This window comes from Phoenix dactylifera, chromosome 17, assembly GCF_051530095.1.
Source record: "Phoenix dactylifera cultivar Ajwa chromosome 17, Ajwa_hap1_PhDact_Kaust_v1.1, whole genome shotgun sequence".
In the NCBI taxonomy this organism is placed as follows: Eukaryota; Viridiplantae; Streptophyta; class Magnoliopsida; order Arecales; family Arecaceae; genus Phoenix; species Phoenix dactylifera.
The window spans coordinates 15,936,626-15,961,770 of NC_143206.1; the positions used below are offsets into that span (position 1 = coordinate 15,936,626).

At 37.8% G+C, this 25,145-nt stretch overlaps 2 protein-coding genes across 10 annotated transcripts; one reads left to right on the forward strand and one right to left on the reverse strand.

Moving 5' to 3' along the window:
* Window positions 1-904: 904 nt before the first annotated feature.
* On the forward strand, window positions 905-6,907 carry LOC103722177 (putative inactive receptor kinase At5g58300). 3 transcript variants are annotated; one of them, XM_026810427.4, is made up of 4 exons: window positions 1,016-1,169; window positions 2,813-4,227; window positions 6,050-6,681; window positions 6,761-6,907. In XM_026810427.4, the coding sequence occupies exons 1-3, from the start codon at window positions 1,156-1,158 to the stop codon at window positions 6,676-6,678; spliced, it is 2,058 nt and encodes a 685-aa protein (XP_026666228.1). In that variant the 5' UTR covers window positions 1,016-1,155; the 3' UTR covers window positions 6,679-6,681; window positions 6,761-6,907. The 3 variants fall into 3 exon arrangements, with proteins under 3 accessions (XP_008810859.1, XP_089784133.1, XP_026666228.1); XM_008812637.6 differs by having other exon boundaries at window positions 905-1,184; window positions 6,050-6,907; XM_089928007.1 differs by having other exon boundaries at window positions 905-1,169; window positions 6,050-6,907.
* Window positions 6,908-7,421: 514 nt separating this feature from the next.
* LOC103722175 (uncharacterized) lies at window positions 7,422-21,135 on the reverse strand. Of its 7 annotated transcripts, XM_088713858.2 has the most exons (13): window positions 20,976-21,135; window positions 20,793-20,880; window positions 20,609-20,696; window positions 20,468-20,512; window positions 19,700-19,998; window positions 17,900-17,962; window positions 16,759-16,821; window positions 16,466-16,528; window positions 15,517-15,579; window positions 12,833-12,892; window positions 9,913-10,053; window positions 8,489-8,581; window positions 7,422-8,117 (listed from the first exon to the last, which is right to left on the reverse strand). In XM_088713858.2, the coding sequence occupies exons 5-13, from the start codon at window positions 19,925-19,927 to the stop codon at window positions 7,659-7,661; spliced, it is 1,233 nt and encodes a 410-aa protein (XP_088569984.2). In that variant the 5' UTR covers window positions 19,928-19,998; window positions 20,468-20,512; window positions 20,609-20,696; window positions 20,793-20,880; window positions 20,976-21,135; the 3' UTR covers window positions 7,422-7,658. The 7 variants fall into 7 exon arrangements, with proteins under 7 accessions (XP_088569984.2, XP_089784135.1, XP_089784134.1 ...); XM_089928009.1 differs by lacking the exon at window positions 20,793-20,880 and having other exon boundaries at window positions 20,976-21,109; XM_089928008.1 differs by lacking the exon at window positions 20,976-21,135 and having other exon boundaries at window positions 20,793-20,953.
* Window positions 21,136-25,145: the final 4,010 nt, after the last annotated feature.

The following is a 25,145-nucleotide window of genomic DNA, read 5'->3' on the forward strand; positions in this document are numbered from 1 at the left end:
AGTTTATTATATTCAAGTCTGCAATGTCTTATTAGTAATTGTAAATGTTTCGAGCCATGACATTATACAAAGATTGCCGTATACTAGTCTATACCTAAAGATTTAAAGTCAAGTATACTCAAAAAAAAGAGTATCATATCTAACAGAAATTTAACTAAATATTATACAACTTCTCCGCCGTAGTAAGAAATCATTCCTTCAATTCAAATCTCCATATTAGTTCTAAATTATTATTATTTTCGCATAAATACCTTCCTAAATATCGAATTTTGCATGAATATTTTTTCGAAAGTAATATTTGCATGTACACCCTCATAAAACACTTATTTTGCTATTCTACCTTTTTTATCCTCGTTTTTGCATATGTACTTACGCCATCTAACACCATTTAAAAAATTAATGATTCAAATTAAAAAAACTAAAATATTCTTAATGTGTAGAAGTGCAAAAAAAATAAAAAAGTAATATCAAAATTTTATTTTATTTTTAATTAAAATAAATATGATTTTTATTAACGATGTTAGGAGAACCATTATATTAGAAGTATTTGTATAAAAATAGTATTTTATGAGAATATAAAAATAAATATAAATTTTAACAGAAATAATATAATGAAACAATGTGGGTTTTTTTTTTTTTTTTTTTTGGGTAGAGACAACAATTTGGTTATTTAATTATTGTTACATTCCATCAGGCCAAGGACTGACATTATATTATTGAATCCTAAAATTTTTGTGCAGTCGAAGACTGGAATTAACAGCCGCTATTTGTGTTTCCCTGGAACCGATCATGGGTTCCACGCTTCCTCTTAACACGCGCGATTCGCGTGACATGAGTAAGGGGCATATTAGTAATTCCGTACAATGCTTTAGCCTATTAATTCTTCAAAACGGCCTATTTCCGCGTCCTCCAAACTTCGTCGGCATCGAAGCCAAAAGCGCGAGCGCTCTCTCTCTCTCTCTTCCCCCCTCCTCTCTCTCCCTCCCCGTCTTGAATCCTATAAGGGCCTTAAAACTGGCGCCATTCAGATAGTGTAACCCCGATTCCGGCTCAATTGGAGGTCTCGGCGCTCTAAGAGCCTCGAGATTTGGCGGGTGGAGCTCTGGGTGCAAGCTCGGGCCGCCGGGGGCGCTCCAGCGGCGCGTTCTTGGAGGGATGCCTGGGTTCCGGTGAGAAATTTCTAGGTATTTTCTGTTAATTCCTTGAGTTCAGCTAAAATAGTAGGTCTTGAGCTTCAACATTTGGATTGTTACTGGAATGCCCTGAGGTTTTGCGGGGATTTCTTCGGTTTTCGAACTGGAGGCTACGGTTTTAGCTATAAGGGAGGTTTTGGAGCCTGCAATGTTGGAATTTTGAGAATTTTTATTCGAATTTAGATGAAAATCTTGTCTTATCGTCTCGGTTTGGTGAAAGTTCCAGTCTTTTCCTGCTGTTCTTTGAATTCTTGCGGCGTTTGTGACGGGTTCTTAGGGGTAACCAAGTGCTTCTTTGTTGCCTAGATCGTAAAAGCTTGATCTTAAGCTCTTTTTCAAAGTAATCACGAGCCACTTTTATTCACTATTTGAACAGAATGTTCTAGGTTCAAAATTTTCTTTACTTTTAAATATAGGGTTTTGATTTCAAGTTGTTTAGCTCTTGTTCCGGCCATGGTTTGTTCCTTGGAGTCCAAATGCTGGCCTTATCAGTTTTTACCTTCATCGCAGTGTAGATATTAATGTACTTGATTATTTCCAGTGTTTCGAGGTCCCAACTGTTTTGCTTCTTTCTTTGATTGCAACCTCTCCGTTCCTAATTGTTTAAGTAGAATTCTTTGAAAACTGAAGATTTAGCTGAACTTTGGGTGCTCTAATGGCTATTCTTTCCAGAAATGGAGTCTTCTTTTTTTGAGTCCGGTGAGATTTGGGTTTATAGCTGAAGGATTCATTTTAGTAAGACTAAATAATTTTTCCCTTTGTTGTCTTCGAGTTCTCTGAATATCTTGTTATTAATTACTATATCCGCTTAGTGGGTGCGTCTAATGCCGTACCAAGGTGGCGCATTTGATAGCCCTACTTTTTATTATAATTTCCTTTTTGCGGAGTAAAATGTTGATGCTTTTCCTTTGTCATAGCTCCTTTTCATTTCTTTTACTTGATTTAAGTGCTGCTCTGTATTAGCACAAAAAAGTAGGCGAGGTGAGATCCAAGTGTTGGGTAGGAATTGAGCTTCTCTTCTTTGAAAGTTTTGGTGGGCCTTTGGTTTCCTCTTTGCCTTTTGAGAGGGATGGAAAGCTTCCATTTTCCTGTGTTTTAAGCACCTCTTAATTTGCTAGTAAGTGAAAATAAGATGAGCTTTTGCTTTTGGACTAACAGCATGCTTTCCAGAAAAGTTTGGTTCTCTTTGAGTGGGCGGTATTCTTTCAAAGTGGTGTCCTTTTCTTCTTGACAATTCTTTGGGACATGTTTAGACGTAGTGGATTTCGAAAGAGGACTCAACAACTCAACTGAGATTAGCTTGTGGATTTAGGAAATAGTAACAAGAGAATCATGTCTCTTTTTATCACCTACCCTTAAGCAAGTGACAGCTGAAAGCCTGTTGCTTTGTTGCTTTTGTCAACTCTCTCTCTCTCTCTCTGTGACGGCATGCTTTTTTTTTTTTTTTTTGTGTGTGTGTGTGTGTGTGTGTGTGTGTGTGTTGGTGTGTGTTGGTGTGTGTGTTTGGATGCGCAAAACTATTCTTGGAGCATATCTTAAGTTAAAACACAGTATGATTTGATTGTTCTTTGTTTCTAGTGCTTGGGCCATGTATTTACTCTTGCTTTTTATCACTGCAGAAGGAGAGGAAGATGCCCAACACTTGAAATTCCCAGTCATTTTCTTTGGTTTTGTTTCAGAAAGTTAGAATTCCCATTCTTTTTCCTTTTTCCGATTCGGAAAACTGGCATGGGTTACCTCAACTGCAGATGCTTCTTTTTTCCATCCGTTCCTTTTCTTTTCCTCCTACTGTGCTTTCCCTCTGCAGCAACTGGTGACCTAAAATCTGATAAGCAACTTCTCCTTGCATTTGTTGATGCAGTCCACCATGGCCGCAAACTCAACTGGAATTCCAACACCTCAGTCTGCTCCTCTTGGATTGGAGTGACATGTACAGCAGACCAAACTCGTGTCCTTGCCCTCAGGCTACCAGGGGTTGGGCTCTTCGGCCCAATCCCCGCAAATACACTTGGCAAGCTTGATGCCCTCCGAGTCTTGAGCCTCCGATCTAACCATCTAAATGGAAGTCTCCCATCTGATATCATGTCACTTCCTTCCCTGCAATATCTTTACCTGCAACACAATAATTTATCTGGAGATATACCAGCCTCACTTTCTCTCAGCCTCGTCTCCTTTGATCTCTCATATAACTCCTTTACAGGAGAAATTCCCCTGGGAATTCAAAACCTGTCTCAACTCTCTTTGTTGAATCTACAAAACAACTCTCTCTCTGGACCCATCCCTGACCTGAAACTCCCAAGGCTAAAACATATGAATATGAGCTACAACCATCTAAATGGCTCCATACCCTTTTCCCTCCAAAAGTTTCCAAATGACTCATTCCTGGGAAACCCTCAATTATGTGGCCCACCTCTACCTCAGTGCTCTGCAGTTCTTCCTTCACCTTCACCATTTTCACCATTTTCTCCTCCCTTGTCACCCCAACCAGCATTCCCCCAAAATCATAAGAAAAAATCTGGGAAAAAAATTAGTACAGGATTTATAATTGCAATTGTTGCTGGGGCATTGGCCTTGCTGCTGCTACTTGCAATGGTTCTAATTATATGCATTTCAAGGAGGAAGGATGGAAGAAGCAGCGGAGGATCGAAGGAGAAGGGCTCCAATGTTGAAAAGCCTAAAGAGGAGTACAGTAGTGGAGTTCAAATGGCTGAGAAGAATAAGTTGGTTTACTTTGAGGGCTGTGCTTATAACTTTGACCTGGAGGATCTGCTGAGAGCTTCTGCTGAAGTCCTTGGGAAGGGGAGTTATGGAACAGCTTACAAGGCTGCTCTTGAGGATGGCACAACAGTGGTGGTGAAGAGGTTGAAGGAGGTGGTGGTGGGGAAGAGAGACTTTGAACAGCAGATGGAGATAATGGAAAGGGCTGGGCAGCACCCTAATCTTGTTCCACTTCGTGCTTATTACTACTCGAAAGATGAAAAGCTTCTAGTCTATGATTATGTTCCCACTGGCAACTTCTCTACCCTCTTGCATGGTATGCCTCTCTAAAAGCCTGATGTTTGTATTTTTTTCATTGTTATTGTTGTATAGATTATGTAAGTGCATGAGTTTGATTTATGAAATGCTTGCTGCACTAAAAATTGTCCTTTGAATGAACCAGAGTAAGATTGTGAATACTCCTAGCTTATGTAGGATTGATATTAGATGTAGATATATGTTTTTAAATAACATTATTGACAATCTTCCCAATCCCCGTAATATATACTAAAAACAATCTTTGGGATATCTTTCAAGCTGTAAATTGAAATTAAAAAAATTGTTGCCTTTTTTCCAAGTACACATTTTGAAACTAACCGTCAAATGTTCCCCTCGAGGTCTGGACCAAATACAGTAAAACCAACTATATTTTTTTCATTTTTCTCTGATAATAAATTAAGCAAAAAGGAAGAACAGAAATCTCCAAAATGATTTGACACGAGGTGACTCGTTCCTATTAAGTAGATTAGAACACCTAATAAGATTGTCACTCCATAGATGATTTCATGGTGATCTCAGGCCTCTCAATGATTGGCAAAGATTATGATAACTGAAAAGTATGGCATGCCTAGCCCAGATTTTCTCCTCATTGCTTCCTTACACTCATCAAGATCTGAAGCTTATTACTCATTCATTTAGATCCACATATTGGACTTAAATTTGAAGCAATTGATGGACTCAAAATGTATGTGCAACTTTCTAAGGACCAAGCATGAGATCCTCGACCGTTTGCTAAATTGGAGGCAATCTTGATAAGCAGAACACAATTTTTTCTTAGCTAAGTACAGAAGGCTTTTGTGCAGCTCTCAACAAGCATGACCTACTTTGTGTAAATTTAAGTCTGATATCTGACCTACTTTGAAGTGTAATGTCATATGCTGCCCAAAATACATGCATGAAATACTGCCATATTTGGAATATAAGACGAGTTTTTAAGAAGGTATATCTTGTTTCAATACCTTTGGCATAAAAATGTGTACAAGTAATGATGCTTATATTTTATCAAATTTTGTGGTTAATGGTTGGAAACAAATAATTTGAAAATCAAAAATATGAAGATATGGTATTAGTAAAGACCTATATATGTACCATCCGAGCCATTTGGTCTTGTCAATTAAATTCCTAACTTATTATTATAAAAATAGCCATAACCAACAAACCTTATGCCAACCATAGGTTGAAGATGTCAGCTTACCAAGCTAGTAAAGTCTCTTAGTAGTTGTACTGGAGCCTAGGTTCAAAACCCATGTTTACTGGGGTTGGGGGGTTAGGGGTATTTGGGAAGGGCTACCTACATTGTTTAGCTCATGGCTATTTATTTAGATTATTTTTAGGATTGTATTAGATGCAGACTGAGGTAGTCATTTGCACATTGACTCTGGTGAAAACTTTGTTAGAAACTGCTTGTTTATGCCCTTGTTCTTTTGGTCCTGAGAGTAGTCTCTTGTTTTCTGATTTGTTGGAATCTAGAAAATCTTGTGGGCATGTTAGGTTCAGAGTTTCTTGCTAGTTTGTGTGGATATGGACCAATGCACTTGTATAAATTAGAAGCTTGTTAGTATAATAAAATTAAATGAAGATAATTTCGAAGCTGAAATGACGTCTAGATCATGCAGACTTACATTTTAGTTTGTTATCCAAGTACCTATTTGTAGATCTGAACTAATAATATATACTCCTACTGGTATGAGGTACTTCAGCTAGCCATACTTTAATTTGCATTCGAGTTCAAAGGTATAGCAGAAGATTTTTTGTTAATGTAAATATAACCAGCTATGTGTTAAATCCCTTCACTGGACTTACATGTTGATGATGGACAGGAAACAGAGGCACTGAAGGGACTCCACTGGACTGGGACTCCAGGGTGAAAATCATACTTGGAACAGCACATGGCATTGCACACATTCATTCTGAAGGTGGTCCAAAGTTTGTCCATGGAAACATCAAATCCTCCAACGTCCTCCTTAATCATGACCTTAACCCTTTTGTCTCTGATTATGGCCTCTCTCCTCTTATGAATCCTCCTGCCAACCTCTCCCGGGTCGTGGTGGGCTACCGTGCACCTGAAACCATAGAGACCCGAAAGATCACTCAGAAGTCTGATGTCTATAGCTTCGGGGTCCTTCTCCTTGAGATGCTCACCGGGAAAGCTCCACTTCAGGGCCAAGGGCATGACGATGTTGCTGATCTGCCAAGGTGGGTCCAATCCGTGGTCCGGGAGGAGTGGACTGCTGAAGTTTTTGATGTGGAGCTGTTGAGGTATCAGAACATCGAGGAACAGTTGGTTCAGATGCTTCAGATTGCAATGAGTTGTGTAGCGAGAACTCCAGAACAACGCCCGAGAATGGAGGAGGTGATTACGATGATCGGGGAGATCCAGCAGTTTGGCTCAAAAGGCCGGCCATCCTTGGAAGGCGAGCCTGAGGACTCTGTTGTGCGAACATCATGAGGGGTGAGTGAGATGGCATTGCTTCTGGATTTCATTTTAAGACAACTGATTTGACTCCATTAGAGAGTTTCAATTATGTAAGGATGCTTGAATCTATGCATGGTGTGCTGTGCACAAAGGAGCGTGCAGAGCCAGTAACATGTTCCATCTGGCGTCGGGCTTGGTAGTTGTGCGACAACTTTGGTACTAATTCGTGCATAATTTGATTGGTAATTTTTATTTTCTCGTATCCAAGGATGAAGTTTCTGGTAGTTTTATTAAGAGACAGGAGCACACTGATAACAGTTAAAACACAACTGCTTTCGGGAATGTCTGCAGGTATAACCTTGTGCTCTCACAGCCGCGGATGACCCAGAGGAGGATGATTATGGAAAGCCCTCAACTAGTTTCTGCCCCGATGAATTATTATTTTTATGGAGACTATGGAATTAAGTGGATTTAACAAGCGGCTGCAAAATGACAACTAATACATGCATGCTTAAAATTCCTCGTTTATGAGTATGATCGCTCATTGCACGATAAATGCTTTAGTTTTAGACTTAATAACTTCATTCTCTTTAATTTTGATTTCATTTATTCGTACAGCTTTGTACAATTGTATATGGGTTTAATATATGAGCTCTTCTTAGTGGTTCTTTACCAGGAGTAAATCTTTCTTTACCTGTATGTGTGTGCGCGGCCACCGAGTATTTTTTTGGAAAATCCAGACACTTGCATTACTGGTATTCAACAAACATAGCTCGTCTTTCAACAGCCTCCCTGGCAAAAGAAGGTATCATAACAGCTCCATTTTTCCCATACTACACAAACCTTCAGAAATGCATGGAAGGCAAATCTTGGTCAGCAACAAATTCAATTTTTAGTGTTACAAATAATATCTATAATAGCATAAAACAAATAAAAAATCTATCATTTCCAAAAAAAAAAAAAAATATTTTTTCTTTTCCAATAACTCGATCTCAAACAGCTGACCAGCTAGATTAAGAATTGTCTTGGCTCATCAAATCAGCGCCACTGACATACTTGGCAACAAAAGAAATCAAGCGGAATGGTGCCCCTATCAAAGGGGCATCTGAGAGTGGAACCGCTGGAGCTTTCTCATTATTCTTCATGCCTTGCAAATCTTCCTCATGAATTTGGATCTCATCCAGTGGAACTGACACAACATCTTCGCTAATCCTTGGTTCATCTAATCCCGGAGGCTGTGCTGATCGTACTCCAGGATCAGCAACAAAGTCCCCAATTCCATTGCTAGTGTTAAATCTCCCCTGAATTCCAACTGAAGGTTGACCCTTTTCGCCTAATTCAGATATCTTTTCACCATACCCTGATACGTTATCTGTGGAAGTTCTCGCTTGGGTCATTTCATGATTAAGCTCAGGGTTTGAATGTTCAGCAGAAGCAGCATGTTGATTTGGCTCCATGTAATGTTCGGTCACCTGAGCAGAAAATCATGGCCACCTTGAGATGTACACAAACTATTTACTCGTATAATCACTACAGTTCAAATTACATGGGAAAAATGATATTGAAGGATCTAATATGTGCTTGTGAACTGTTGGTGATACAGAACGTCAAGGTTAAGGCAGATCACTGTAAAACTTAATTCAATCCTAATATTTCACACTCTATTGGTAAAGAATCAGATGCTGAGAAAGAAAGGATCAAGTTTAGAATCCAATACTATTATACCAACAAACTTTGCAAAAATACTAAATATTTAAAGAAATGGCTATTGTGAAAAATAGAATATACTCGAATATATCAAGAAAGCAGCACAGAGAAAATAGTCTGAACCTCCCATTGTTACCTTTCCAGCAAACTCCCCAATTCCGGAATCTGGCTTCTCAATTAATGCATGGGCTGCTTCTATCCGATCAAGTGATTTTCTCTCTTCAGGGAACTGCATCAAACACAAGACATTCTGTTACTTTTAATGCTAAAAGGAGTTTTCAGCAAAAAAATGCTAAAAGGAGAGGGTGATCGGCTAGGAAGGAGGCCCAATTCCAACGATTATCTTCATAAGCTTTTTTTTTTTTTTTTGTGGGGGGGGGGGGGGTGTAGTTGAGGATAATCTTCATACAAATTTTGCTAATATATATAGATGCCAGGCAAACTAAAGTTTGACAGGTAGCATACAAGAACCACCAAAGACACATACAGTGAGGGTTATCTTCTTCCCACATTAATTGAGAATTAAGCATGGCAATATGATAGAAGTCTGATGGCCTTAGCTGCCATCTTTAGCTTTTTTTTATTTTTTTAAAAGAAAAGAGAAAAAAGTAATTCAGTTATGATGTCAAAAACCACAAACTTCTTTGGAAATGCTAAACTCTTGTTTCAGATAATTTTTCGACCAACCAGAAAGGAAAGAACCATAACTCTGATTTCAGATATAGTTTCTCAAGAAAACAGGTCAAAGTTTACAAAGTTAATTATCGCAAAGAATGAAAGAAAAAAACTCACTTCAAGTAATTTTCATAATAATCATCAACCAGCAATTTAGAGTTTTGCAGTCGCAAGAAGAAATTTCATGCCAATAGATTTGGAATGAGAAGCAGTTCCCAAAATATTTGTCACAGTTTGTGTCCTAAGATCAGACACCTATCAAATTAGTTTGTTTCCTCCCTCCTTCCCTGTCAACCATTCAGAACCAACCCCACCCCACCCCCCCCTCTCTTTCTGTGTGCATGTGCATGTGTCTCCCTCACCCTCAATCCTCTTTAGAAAGCCGATTGCTCGGCAAAAAGGATTATATTGGCTGATTTATTTACAGAACATTAATATTAGAATTTGAAAGGGTTAACACATTCAGTAATTGGAATGCAAAATTTCATATAATTCAAGTTTCAAATGCCAATATAGCATAACAAGGTACTGCTTGTCACTTTGCACTTTGCCATGTAGCATAACAAGCTACAATCAGATTAGATGGCCCGCACAAGTTAAATATAAATTTGGAGGGACCTTTCAATTACAAAGTTCTTACTTCTTTTAGCACGTGTTCTTAAATAGACCAGTCAATGGTGGATCACTGCATTGGACAGAGTACAAGCCCAGACTTTCATGGCAATGAGTAGCAAAATAATTGCATCATAGGAATTTCTGATGGACTGAAGTAGTTTCTTTCTTTCGAGTTTTGACAAACATGTATGGATTTGACGAAGTTCAAGTATATAAAGAGCAAAATAAACTTAAAGAGCATTTGCAATCGAAAAGCAGGTGCAAACTAACCTTTGTCATCACTTTCGAAGTTGCATAGGCAGAAGCTTCCCTTTCAAGGCGTCGTATCCGCAATTCCAATTCTGATATGCTTTCCACTAACCGATGGTTTTCTTGAAGAATATTGCTTCTAGATTCTTCCAACTCCCTTACCTGACAGGCTTTGTTATTTAATAGTCATATCAGAAACACAGACAGTAATCTAGTTGAGTAACTTATTAGGTCGATGCATGACGTGCACATGGCAAGACACTTTTGTTGTATGTTAAAGGCTTAAAGCACTAATCAAACACCCACTAAGATATACCAAGATTGAGGGAACTCTATCATATCAACATGCTTTAACCCAGGAATTATTCTATCACTCCAGATTTACATCTGAATCAACCAATTTGATAAGATACGGCCAGCCTTTATTATTGCATTCAGTGGATTGGCTAACTCAAGCTTGGATGGATTATGTAAAAGATGATTATTGATTTTGAAAATTGTTTTGGCATATGCCACAAAACATTCTGATAAATTCCATATCCCACAATAAAATAGATGAATGAAATATAAGGGGATTTGTAACTTGAAAAACTACAGAAAAAACTATTGCAGAATGAATCTTTAGATTCACAAACTGATACTGAAAATGAGTGTGGAAAGCAGAAATATCATGTAAAAACACAAAGGACACAGACTGTTTACGATTGATACCATTAAATCATAGGCAAAATGATTATAACATAATAAAATTTCCCTACAACCTATACAATTATAATGCAGAAAAGTGCAAACCAAGTAGTGCTTAATCTCTCAAGATCAAGGACAGACATGCTTGCTCGCTAGAAAAAACAAGTGACTAGTAGTATCAGATTTTAGGAAGACATCTGCCAGCTGACAAGAGGATAAGTTACATGGATAACCTGGTGAGAAGGCAGTATACAAACTGATGCTCAGGCCCTGTTTTATTTGTCTGTTAAATTATCCATGATTTAATTAACATCCTGTTCTCACAATATTTTGGTGCTAAAAGTAGAATAGTGAACCTACATCCAACCCGGAAGTAGAACTTTTGCATCAATTTAAGCCATGATTTGACAGTTAAACTCAGTCATACAGCAAAGATGTTTTTTTTTAAAACGTGAAATAGAACAACCTCCCACAAAACACACACACAAAAAAAAAAAAAAAAAATCATGAAAACAAAGGTTAAAGAATATTTCATGTTGACGTAACATATGAGTAATTGAATAATCTGAAGGAAAACCACCAATAGAGTATGCCAAGAGGAACTGCATATTAAGGGGCTGTGAGATCAAAATTGATGAAGCTACCATCAAGAAGGATTATGGAATTAGGATGGTGCCCTCATAAACAAAAGAACCCTGTGGTTAAGCTTGATCAAATTATAGGAAGCTTTTAGTTAGGCGAGCACGAGGGACAAAAGAAACATTACTTGTAGCAAGAACAAAGCAACACCAAGCCCCACAAAGTAGCTATGGTGCATACCTTACTGCCAAGCAGATATAAATGAAATTATCACCCATGAAAGTCATCTCATCAAAATAAAAGAAGACCTATATAGAAGCATTTGTTCCTTACAAAGATGATAAGGTCAATGCATGATCAAAAGCAATGGCAGAGGAACCAGCCTTCAAACCAGGCCATGAATGGAATCATGCACTGCACAGCAAAGCTGACAAATTTTTCTTAAGGTAGTAAATATCAAGATCAAAAGGTTTGTATACAAACATTCTTAGATAGATATTTTGCAAAACCGCATATCCAAATCAGGTAAAGATTTCCAAGATAAATGTAATTCTTGTAGTCAACACAAGGCTCTTGCACAAATAAAACTATCCAGAACTTGCATCTATTTAAGAAGCCATTAACGAGGGTTTTATACATACAAACATGCTTGTGCCCATAAGGAACTTTGTCCCTGACAAGAAGCAGAGCATTCCTAGTCTAAGGGTGTGTCTGGTATTGCTTAAGTGGTTTTGTGACTTTTAAATCAAAGGAACACTTCGCAGAAAATTGTTTGGTAACATCATTTAAAAAGTGACTGCAAGAAGAAAAGTCAAAAAAGTGCTTCTATTACAAGCTAGAAAATGTAGCTTCTAGCTTCTCTTTCCCTTTTTCTATCCTCTTTTTTCTAAAACAGAAGCAATACCAAACACAACCTAAGTGTTGAATGTTCTCCTTCCAATGTTGGCTGACTTGTGAGAGCTCTACAAGTAATGGCATGAGTTAATGGAATAACAAAAGAACCAAATAGCCTAAATAATTATAGCTCTAATCTGACTTAATGAGATTAAGAATTGCCAACAATATCAATATGTGCACACTTCATTAGAGCAACCAGGTCCGATCCTCATGAAGGTCGCCCTGTATGAAGCAGAGAAGACACAATTGTTGGATCAATTTACATTACGTGGTTTTGGGAATAGAAGAATATCATCAAGAAACAAATCTGCAAGGACCCAAGGATAAAGAAAAGATACAAAATAGAGTACTTAAAATCCTTGAAATTTCCATGGAAAGAGATAATGATACCTCAATAGAATCTCTTATCCATGGAATTGTAGCAGCACAAGGCACTCACCCCTCACCTCTGCTTATGTGTTCGCATGTGTCCATACAGTATTTCATATAAGTATCATAATATGGAAAAGGAGCACATATCAAAATCTCGTTGTTGCACTGTCATCTTTTTTCCCAAAGGGAAAATGTATAGCCTTCCATCTAGAGATTTACCTTGTACTCCATTACTTCCATACAAGAAGTTAAAAAAAATAAAAGTTCAAGAAAAACCAACTAGATGATACATGTGCATGAGACAGCAAAGATATGATAATGTGGACTTGTGGAGAATGCTTGAAAATTGTAAATCTTATTATATAACCAAGTAGGAGGACAGGATACCAAGATAGTGGAAGTGTACCTGCATTTGAAGACCAATGTTGGCTTCTTCCAGTCTAGCAATCATTTCCCACATCGAAGTCTGGGCAGCCCCAAAAACAATTCAAAACAATAAAATATAACAAATAGGGATATTTTGGAGCTCTATAGATGAAAACTAACAAAAAACTGTACAATAACATAATATATATGAAACAGTTTCCCAAATGTTTAAGATTTTGATAAGATAGTGAATCAACAATAGAGAAATAACTAGCAAAGGTCAATCCCAACATCGTCACAACAGGAAGGTATATAACCCCAATAAGACAAGTGGACTTAGCTCTTGACAACTCTCAATTCCAATTTTAGGAGAACACCCATATCTCTTTATTTATTTTCTATTAGGGTAAGATTGGATTATACAGGCAATACAATGTACAAGATGTATAAGCGAAGCTAAAAATCCAAATAGATATCTCCTCTGTCCCTTCGCTTTTGACTATGTCACAGGCAGATAAGTCTTGCATACTCTTGTTCATTTCACAGATGCAAATCTAAAGGGTTCAAGAGTAAATGACATCAAAGCTAGTTGACCGCAAAAACTGAAAAAGTTCAGTCAGTTTTTGCACTATGTACTGCTTGAAGCAGTTTGCAAGAGGATTTCATTTACCTATGCTCTAATAGTCAAGGGCATGGTGAAAGTACGAATAATCCCGTAAAGGATTCAAGCTTTCTTCAAGACACTTGTGTAAATATCAATCCTCCCTAGACCCATAAGGTTGGGTGTTGAGGAAATCAAGATCTAGATTGAGATGTTCACAAAACTGAAATTTCACATGTAATCAAGACATTAAATTGGATTTAGGCAACTTTTCATATAGACTTATAAGGAGGACTGCAGTTTATTTAGTATAGACTTATAACAAATCAATGATCAGATAACTAGTTTTCTGCATTTTAGAGTGGTGCTCAACAAACCCATCATTTCTTTTCTTGATTTTGTTTACTTACCCATCAATGAAAAGCTATGGTTGCTATTGGATATAGTGCTGCTTATCTCTAGAAGGTTTTAGAGAATGACTAAAAACAAGGTGTCATGATGGTGGTGGTATGGATGACTTAATCATGATGCATGTTTGAAAAAATTGTCCTCCTAGAGCTTGGTATGTGTTGTGAGGAGTTGGAGATGTCCAAATGTTGCATAGTTGAGATATTATTAAAGCAACTATGCAAGCATAATTCCTAGAGAATCTGAAAGGACAGATGCTTAATGCACAAGCAAAGATGCACTTGAAAGAAATACAAGGTGCCAGATTATATTGTTGTTTATCAACTAAGGGTCTGTTTGGCTTGCTACAATGTTTTAGGAACACTATGTGAATGAATAATATAACAACCAACAGAAACACTTTTAGCAAAATATCCAATAGTTCAATTGTTCTGTGTTTGGTTGACCTAATTGAAATTTTGATAAAAAAACAAAAACAAAAGCTCTGGTGCAGCTAAGGCCAACAAAAAGGGCTTTTACAGTCTTAACTTTGAGCCTGAAGTGATATACTTTGGGTCGTATTTAGTTGCATTATTTTTAGATTGCAATAGGATTCCATTTTCAGATTTTTAGGGATTGTATAGAGATGTAATGGATGCTCAAATCACTAAGAATTGGATGCCAATAGAAGTTAGCTTTGTTTCCTTTTAAGAGTCTTAAATAAACTGAAAGTGGAAAGTTATCAGGTGGCCGACCAGACCAAAAATACAAAAAGGAGTCGGGTGTTTGCTTTCTAGTTTGGCTTCGGTGTTAAGCCCACTAACAAATAAAACAATGAAACCTCAATCTGAACCTTCCATCTCTATTAGATTTAGATGGCAACCACAATTACGTGCTCTCACTGTTCTCATCTTCTCCCATTAGTAATTTTATTTCCCTTCTTCCTCCTCTCTATTTTTCTTTTAGTTTTGTTCCTCTAATATCTTTTCTTCTCTCATTTTTTGCTCCTTCGTTCTTCCTTAGATTTTCTCAAAGTTCTCCTTAAGTTCCTTTCTATCTTCTCTTCTCTGCTCTCTAAACTTATTTTTTGCAGCCAACTGTCATGGAGCTCTGCAAATCAAGCATAGGATTAATGTTTTGACAGATCTGAACCAGATCTGGAAGGAAGCTGCTGCAATTTTCCTCTTTGCAACAGTTCAGTCATCAAGATCTCACTATTGTCACACCAGTCCCTATTGTTTACTCTTGGGGATTTATATGAAGAGGGTGGGATGTGGAGGCTTGGGAGCGGGGAAGGGCGAGGCCAAGGTGGGTAGAAGGGGTGGTAGTAGTGTGGTTGAAGTGAGGGTCTAGCAAGCAGAATTAAGAAACAGGGAGGTGAAGGCAAATAAAAGTGGACTCAAGAGAGCTGGAGACGTAAGGGTACAGGCAGTACAAAGAAGGATGAAGAAGGGGGCGAAAGGGGTAAGTGAGGGACACAAAGTAACCAGGATACAGAGTGTCAAAGTGAACTACCATACTTAATGAAAAATGCATAACATAATTTTTGAGAGAAAAAAAAAAGCATAATATAATTATTGAGAGAATAAAATGCATAACATAATTTTAAAAACAAAAAGAGAAGAACCTCTCGCTGTAGCTGATTAACTTACCAGTTCAGATATTTAACTTTATAATGTCCAATATGCAATAGGGAAACAATATATATACAGGACATGTTAAATCCAAACAATTACCTCCTTTAATACCCAGATGTCTTTGATGGCCTCTATATCCTTGACTCTGTCCTCTAAGATGGCCTGTTCAAAAATGGAATTAGCATCACATCTGTCGGAGAAACAATTTTCTGCAGAGCCTAGAAGGCACGGTCCTACAGAAACATAAAAAATATTCATATATAAACACAGAAACTAACAATTGTTACTTTAGATAGATATTTGTTTTACATGTCAATCTTTTTATGAACTACGAAGTGTGTAGCACTGAAAGGCTCAATGCCATGCTTTATTTCTTAAAACAAAACAATGACTCAAGTCACTCAACAAATCTTGGGTATTTTGATTAATATGTTTATGCAACAACATGACTAAAATAAGTACTATTTATGGTCCAAAACATTTTTTTCATCCTGTGCCTGCTGATTTTTATCTCCTAAGTGGCTCTTATCTAGTTGGTTTAGCTTCTATAACCTGAGCATTAGATTCACTTCAGCAATAGAAACCATGACCAGATCTTGTAGAATTCCTACAAGTAGAATAATGAATTGTAAAAAGAGCCTGATATTTCCAACCACTTCTATGATTAAGCATATCCTATTGCTGCCACGTTTTACTATGCCCATAAATATCACTTTTACTTAATATTGTGTTGAAAAAACGAATCGTGCAGCATGCTACTACCTATGAGTTTACTAATAGAAAAAAGAATGCATCTATGAAATAAGTTGTATTCATCATCAACTAGATGATTCCAGAGTGTATTCACTTCATTTGTTCCGATCAGCAATTTCCCCCTCCTGCTCCAGCTTATGGCTCATCTATACATAAACACAATTCTAATAGATACAGGCGTCTGGAAGCTATGTACATAATAGGTTGCTCCCTCAACCTCAAGATAATTTGCTCTACATTCAATTCACGATATTTAGATAAATAAATGGTTAACAATGATATCGTAAACAATTACCTCCTTCTGTGTCACTGAATCATTTCCAATCTGTAAATCACTGAGTTTTGCCTCTAAGCTAGCCTGCATTAAGAAGAAAGGGGGGGGAGTAAACAAATTCCTTACTGCAATTAATTTGGTTGTAAAAGAAATCATAAAATGCACAAGCACACATAAAAGGAAAACAAAACGATAAAGAAAGAAGTATGAATGAAGCCTTGAGTTCTCCCTATTCAGCACTTCTTTTTTCCAGTCAAACTACATGCTTCTCAAGTAAAATTAAAAAAATACAAGATAAATGTCATAGCAATTACCTCCTTCTGAGAACAAGAGTCTACTTCATTTTGCAAAACTTTAATTTTCTCTTCCAAGTTGACCTGTAATATAAATTTTACAAGTATATGTGTCAAATGCCTCAGTGCTAGAGTTATAGCCAAAAATTCTATTAATATAACAACAACATTAAAGTGTAGTAATATGCATGTGAGAAAGTATGCATGTACATGTATTAAGTGAGTCCAGTCTCCTAACTCTAAACAACAATGGAAGTAAAATATTTTCCTTCTTTTCTTGTGAGTATTCTCCCCACACCTCCAAAATAAATAAAAATAAAATCAGGGTTTATATTATACAAGAACCAGTACTAGGGATTGTACCACCGGCTAGTAGTTGGTACAGAACAATACCATACGGTATTGACCCAAGGCATACTCGAACCAATGAGAGGGAAAGGGAGCGAGAGAGTGGGGGCAAAAGAGAGGGAGAGGGAGGGGGAGGAAGGGAGAGATAGGAGTACCTCCGATCTTCAATCTGTGATCTCCAGCCCCCGATACATGTCATTGTCTATAGTGGCAGCAGCATGATGGAGAGAGAGAGAGAGAGGGAGAGAGAGAGAGCGGCAAAGCGAGAGAGAGAAGAGAAAGACGATGGTCGTTATCATCGGTGGCAGTAGTGGTGGTGGTGGACCCTAACCCTAGTGAATGGAGTCGCAATAGAGGAGAGGAGTCCCCAAAGCCGAGGAGCATGAAGAGAGAGGGGAGGGGAGGATTATTAAAAAAAAAAGAACCCAATTCAGCTTCAGAACAACCCAAAACCCCTTGAAACCAGGCAGAACCAAATAGTTCAACCCGGTTCATGCTTGTTTTGACCTGAGATCAAATTAAGTGGTTGAACGATCTCAGTTCCTACTGGTCCAGTTTGGTACGCCTCATATGCATAGCTCAGGACAATCAGCAAACTTTTATTACAGTATGGTTGGAAAAATGGGAGAGGGGGAAGCAAGTAGGGGTAGGGATAAGTGAGAAGGGGAAGGGAGCAGGGGTGCACCATAAAAGAAAACAAGAAGATTATCTAGATTAAACCATATATAATATGATATGCTCATTCATTCAACTTTTTCATTAAATAGTTGATTACCATTGTTCCGAGAATGAAAGACAAACACACCAACGGTACCTGTTTTTGAAGCCAAGAATTCTTCCCGTCTTCTATTTGTCTAATTTCTTCCTGTAGCCTGACCTGTAAGGCATAAATTTCAAGAAAAAATATATAAGGATGTATTAGGATATGGCAAAAGGGAAAATACATGCACTACTATGTCAAGCTAGATTTATTTGAAATCAAAAGGAAATACCCTCAAAGAATATATCCAGAACATATTCAGAGCTTCAAAACACATGCACATTCTTGGTTACAAACTTGGCACAACAAGAACCTCAAGACTTGAGGAATATTAAACACGAAAAGATATTTTTTTCATAATATAGCCTTCCTAAGCTTCTTACATGGATGATTGTGTTTTTTTTTTTTGGACAAAAAATAAATATATAGATGTCAATATCCCTAAACTACTGATTAAACTTTGAAGTATGATGAAACCCCTAATGAATCCTCAGATATTCAGAACTTTTAACATCCAGAGTAAAAACATTTTACTTAATCTACCAACATCATCTTTCTACAATAGAGGAGATGGATGTAAGTTAGGAAGGGTAAGGTGAAGAATGATCATACTCGAAGAGGCATAGGAGTTTGTACTGGTTGTAGACAAAGTGATGGAGATAGTACAAACACTTGTGCTAAAGATTTGCGGAGATGTCGGTATTGAGAGGTGTTCATAGTTTTGTTTAAGGTTCCAGAAAGAGGTGTGGGGAATCTAAGCTAATAAGGCTGGTATTGTGAGAAAGGATTTGGAAAAACTTTGGTAAAACCAGAAAACATATAGTTTTTTTTGGTCTTTTTTTTTGGGGGGGGGGGGGGAGCGGGATCTTGATAGTTAATAGGAATTATTGTGGACCAAAGATTATAAATCTAACCTGAATTACTAGGAAAAATGATTGATGATCATGGTAGTGGTCAATGCCATCTTTCACCTCATCATGAGGTTGCGTGAAACACATGCTGGAAAAAAAAATACTTGGTTTTTGAATGTCGAATAGTGTTTGCACTTTTTTCACTCTTTTTCGTGAAAAAAAACAACGATGAGAGTGCCAACATGAATTACTGAGTCAAACAATTGGTGTAACACCTGCCAAAATCTGAACACAGAAACTACTCCATTGACAGGAGGGTTGCAACCACTAGGCTATGGCCTAGTTTGTAACCATATGGACACTCTCAAAAGAAATTTGTATAAAAGGACAACCTGAATAAATCTATTAATAAATTATGAGTTGATGGAACATAAAATGAGTAAGCTCGTTGAAGAATTTAAGAAATTGGAGTGCTGCCAATAACCTAGTATTTTGAATATGGTCTCTTCGATTAACAGTTCATTACAAATAGTTGTTATCGATAAAAAAGATATACTAGATATCAATATTGTTGGTTTCTTAAGGACTGATTTTGATGCCTGAGTGCCATGGGATTTGAACAGAGGATGTTGGAAAATTGCAAGTCAGAAGGATCCAGAGGAGACTGTGATTACATGATCTTAAGTTACTAAAAGTCACCTTTAAAAATTCATGCTTTTGAGCATACAGGAATTGGGGGATCAACAACCATGAGTTACCCTTTCCACCTGTTCATTTCCTTAGCCTTCTCTTATTGGCAACTCCCATGTGTGAGAAATATCAAGCAGGTTCAGGAACCTGCATCCAAGCAGGGGCTAAATGTGTTCGAGAAATAAATAAAAGCATTGAGAAGTATCAATTGTCTGCATTGTAATACTCAAGCCAATACTAGAAATTTCTAGTTGGTGCACTATCAATTCCACTTAACTTAGAGGGATCTTGTCTGTATATAAGATGCACTTACACACTTTTCTTCGTAGACTTTATGCTTCTCCAGCTCTATGTCAGATTCCAACACCCCGGCAATTTGAACATCTGCATTACCCGAACTGTGTGCATGGTGATTCTCCTCAGTGGCCGGACTATGGTTCTGCTCCTGCATTGTCACTTCTCCTGCATTGGCATTAGCATCTTCCGCAGCTTTACTCTGACTGCCTTTCTTTTTCTTATTCTTCTTCTTCCTTCCATCCATATTTCAGCTGGACAACAAATCAACAAAACTAATCCAACCTCTCCATTCAGCACCCAGTTTTGTGTCTCTTGCTGCAGTCATTAGAAGGCGTGTCAGATAGTTATGGTTCGCATGTTACTAACTAAACGATCGAAGTAATTATATTCCTTGACAAGAATCTCATGTTATGCATATATTAGAGGAAAAAGTATTCAAACTTTAACAGGAACATAGAGTAAAATGGTGGTAATCCATCAGGATTCAAATTTATTGACAGAAACATGATTCATTCTAAGACAAATCAAGAAATCACAACAAGTTTCATAGGCCAACATATCAACCAATTTGTTTCGAAGAAAGGTAATATTAGTCTAAGCTACCCAATCCTCCAGACACGAATATTATGGCAGACACAATGAAGTCCCAACAAATCCACACATAGGCCGCATTGATCTGACAACGTAACGACTAATTCATGCAAATACAAGAAAAATCTGAAAAAGAAAAAAAGAATGAATGGATCGAACGCTAATCCAACAGTACATCAGAGATCAAGAGTACCTAAATGCCCCGAAGAAAGAAACCCTCCGATTCCGAGATCTAAAGCTGCAAGAACAAACCCGAGCTTAGCGATCAAGAATCCCCGGAACCAGAAAGATTAACAAATTCGCCCATTAACTGCAATTCTTGACGAAATCTAACCCTAAAACCAAGCTCGAGGATGGACGGAGCTTGGATCGGAGGAAGAACGACGAGTTCTTGAGGTGCCCTCCGATTCTGAGATCTAAAGCTGCAAGAACAAACCCGAGCTTAGCGATCAAGAATCCCCGGAACCAAAAAGATTAACAAATTCGCCCATTAACTGCAATTCTTGACGAAATCTAACCCTAAAACCAAGCTCGAGGATGGACGGAGCTCGGATCGGAGGAAGAACGACGAGTTCTTGAGGTGCCCTCCGATTCCGAGATCTAAAGCTGCAGGAACAAACCCGAGCTTAGCGATCAGAATCCCCGGAACCAAAAAGATTAACAAATTCGCCAATTAACTGCAATTCTGGACGAAATCTAACCCTAAAACCAAGCTCGAGGATGGACGGAGCTCGGATCGGAGGAAGAAGGACGAGTTCTTGAGGTGCGATTCGACTCCGATCACCAAGAGCCGCGTGAAATTTCCGCTTCAAAACCCATCTAACGGCTCTTTGTTAGGGCTGCGAGACGCGATATCGCGGTGATAGGCCCGTCGAAGCCTCTCACAAAGTCAACTTTCGTTCGTACAATCCAAGCCGTTCATTCGGTGCATCCATCCGATTTGTGATTCCCGTGATCTTCCAAGTTACATCGGGAAAAGCATCGTAGAAAACGAGAGATTGGATGCGACCCGATCCATTTTCCACGGGAAATTTTAGCCAGCCTGCGACTCGATTGCGTTTATATCCCTCGGTAGGCACCGTACGGCGTGACGAGGGATAAGCGCAATTGATACATCATAGCATTTTAGCTAAATTTTTTCGATCAGAATATGTCATAATTACATGAACAAATGATCACAACACTCCGTGGATGACAAATCCTGCCTCTAAGTGATACTAAGGATATCATATTTATGGATCTTTTAAGTAGATGGATGACTTCTCAAAATATATATAAATAATCAGATTATTCATTATTGAAGTGTTTGTGATGGCATTTTTTTTTGTTTTTGTTTTCTTCTAGATCATGGTGTCGTTGGTTGGTTTTTCTTTTTTTTTTTTGTTGTTGTTGTTGAATGGAATGAGACTGAGCTTAGAACCTTAGTAAAGATGCAAAAGGGTCACAGTGCGTCCTAAAATTTTGATCTCAATATGGTACATAAATGTTTACTGAGACCCAAATCTAGATGACCCTCTCGCGCCAATGATTGCTGCTAAAATGTATAAGACCGATAGGGCAAAGCGTGAGACCACGGCTTGTAGCTGGACACAGAAAAGTATTCCAAAGGATGAGTTTAAAGTTGCCGATATCGTTGTAAAAGTGTTTTGGCCTCATTTACAGGAGTTTTTGGAGAGCCAAAAAGCACTTTATAGCCCTTCAAAAGTACTTTTATATAAAATAGAGATGTTTGATAGAATTTTCGAAAAACTATTTTAGCTTTTTCAGAAAGCTAAATACAGCTTTTTGAAAGAAGCTTCATTTTAGAGCTTTTCGAATGAGCTTTTTCTATATACTAAATAGTCATGCTGCATAAACTCCTTATTTTGTTGCTATTGAAGTTCTTTCGTTAAATGGGACAATGTTGTGTATTTGTTTTGATGCTTTCCCGTTGATGAGCAAATAAGCATAGTCTTATTGGTGGCATTGTTCTTGATCTCCTTAAGATGAAGTATAAACCACAAATGTGCATTTGTGACACCTGGATTTGGAACCTACTAATCCAAATGGATAAACAACCAACTAAACACGCTCATACAGACTTTGTTGAATTGATTTGACCCTTCATTGTTTGTTAGATAACTCTAAGAGAACATAGTTAATCTTACGATGCACTTGGTTCGAATTCACAAATATTTGCATTCAAACTACAACACACTATAGATGCAACATGACCTGAGCTTTGCATGTATATATTTCTTAGTAAAAGAAATGTGATACATAGGTTTCACGTGCCCTCAGATGTATTAAACAATATTTTTGATTGAATTAATATAAAACTTCAACTAAAGTGATTAACAGAATGTTCATAATTATATATATGAAAATTTTCATTGTCAATGAATGCCTACAACATGCTACATGGAGTAGATCGATTGTGCTGGCCCAAAATATAGAACAAATACCAAACAAAAAATAGAAAAAAGATGTTGGAAGAAAACTAATTAGGAGAAAAAAAATATAATTAAAAAATTGAATCATACAAAAAAAACTCTCTTTCACTTTTTACCAAGAAGGACAACTTTCACTCTCTTTTTTTTTATTTTATACAAATACTCCTATTCTTCTGACACCATTAATATGAATCATATTTATTTTAATTAAAATAAAATAAAATTTCAAAATTATTTTTTTGTCCTCCATCACGATCGCTATATAAATATTTTCTTTTGCACATCTACCTATTAAGAATATTTTATTTATTTTAATTTGAAATCGTTAATTTTTTAATGGCATTAAATGGTGTGGGTACATGCAAAAATAGGGATAAAAAAAAAGTAAAACAACAAAACAAGTGTTTTAGGAGGATATACATGCAAATCAATATTTAGGAGGATATTCATGCAAAAAATCTCTAAAGGATAAATATTCTTGTATAATAAACCTAGAAATAGAATTTTAACGAATAAGCAATGAATCTCAATGTCCATGCTAATCTCACAATCCAGATTTACATTTTTTAAGCTAATCAAATTTAATTTGTTACACGCACCAACTATCAAACTTTTTCTAAGTTCCTCATCTATTACATCAAAAAGAAACATTGCAATGGCCACCAAAGATCATGCCTGAAACTTTGATGACGGAAGAGTTTTAAAAGAGCATTTAGCAAGGAACATTACCTGGTTGCCACTTATTACCCAGATTGCAACATGCACCTCCATTTGGGTCCAACAGACGCGGTTGCTTCTGCTTCAAGCGGAAGCTCTCGCGTCTTCTTTAAACAAAATCTCGCCTTCCATGAAAAGTGAAGAAGGTACAAACAGACCGGCCTTCCTTGCCAACAATTTTCATGACTTAGGTTTGGTATTCAGTTTGCATGCAAGATGAAAGATTGCAAAATACCTATATACATACATATATATATGCGCGAGCTTGTGATGAATGCGCCTACATTGTTTTAGACTATGTTGCAAAACACATACATGCATGCGTCCGTGAACGCACATTGAAAGATGCATGCATGCATGAATGCATCTACAACATTTTACCATAAGGTCGGATGTTTCTGTGAGCAGTAAGCTGCGGATCTCCCCTTTTTTGGGGGGAAAGCTGGTGGCCCTTTTGGCGTGTTAATTCTTTCGACGGGGCGGCCTGATTCGTTCGGTAGATCCGGTCAAGGTGGTTTTCGTTTACCAGCACGTAGGTGGTCTAAGTTCAGAACATCGATGGATCGCCCGTCCCCAATGGCCTATCTAATCTCCGGAAGCACCAAGTCGGCTCTGGCACACATCTCTCTCTAGACTAGTGAGTGGTGACGGCCAGCTCGTGCTCCAGGCAACATGGCACCATGCTTGGCCCTTATCAATGAAAACCACATGCAATCGGGCTCTAACACAAATCTAGCTACGTGACAAACTGGGCCAACATTGGTTGCATCCCCAAACCTTCTAGTCTGGTCGGCTGAATTGAAGAAACTCGAACGCCTTCAATTGCTTCCTGTGTCTGCGTCTTCTTCATTCTCTTCTTGGTTTAGCTGCCAGCTGGCCAAACACGGGCAACGCCTACTAATTCCAATCATAAGATTGTTTCAATTCCATCGGTCTGCGTGCGTGGGAGCAGCTGAAACAAAGAAGAGTCTGGTCCGCTCTGAATTCAGGCCCGGCCCGCCCGTCTGCTTTTTTTCGATCGGAAGGGCATAGTCAAATCTCTTCTTCTCCTTCTACCTTCAGCCGACTCTGCCTCAATTCATGGTGCTACCGTAGAAAACACTTTCTTCGAAGATGTTAGCTAGAGCGGGAATAAAAGATGCGGAGGCGGGGGCTATGACCAGAGCCCCCATGGATTGATACGGAACCCCCCAGACCCTGTTGTCGATCCGCCAGCACCATAAAGCGGGTATCGAGGCATTTGAACCGGAGAAATGATTGAATGAAAAAAAAGGAGAACACCCCCCTTTCGGACTAGCACTCCTAGCTTCCCTCCCTTTGAAGTAGATTTATCAGCTCCACGAGTCACTAGAAGGGGGGATCCTCCCCAATTCCCCGAAGATTGAGTTCCCGCTTTCTTTATATTTATAGAATATAAATTTATCTTATCTATCTAGTTAAGTTTTTGGGATAAATGATGATTTTAATATAGTATCAGAGCAGAGGTGCTGAGTTCGAATTTTATTTTTGCACTCTTTAATTCTATAATTAAAAATTTTACATATTGGACTCATCTATTAAAAATATATATATAGCACTGAAAAAAGATATAAGAAAATATAAAATATATAAATAAATCTGATTTTAACACACTATTTTTCAATAGTTTCTCGCCACGGTTTGTGAACGACGTGGAATAGTGATTTACTCATGCTTTGTTTTGAGCGGGCAAATTTTTTTACC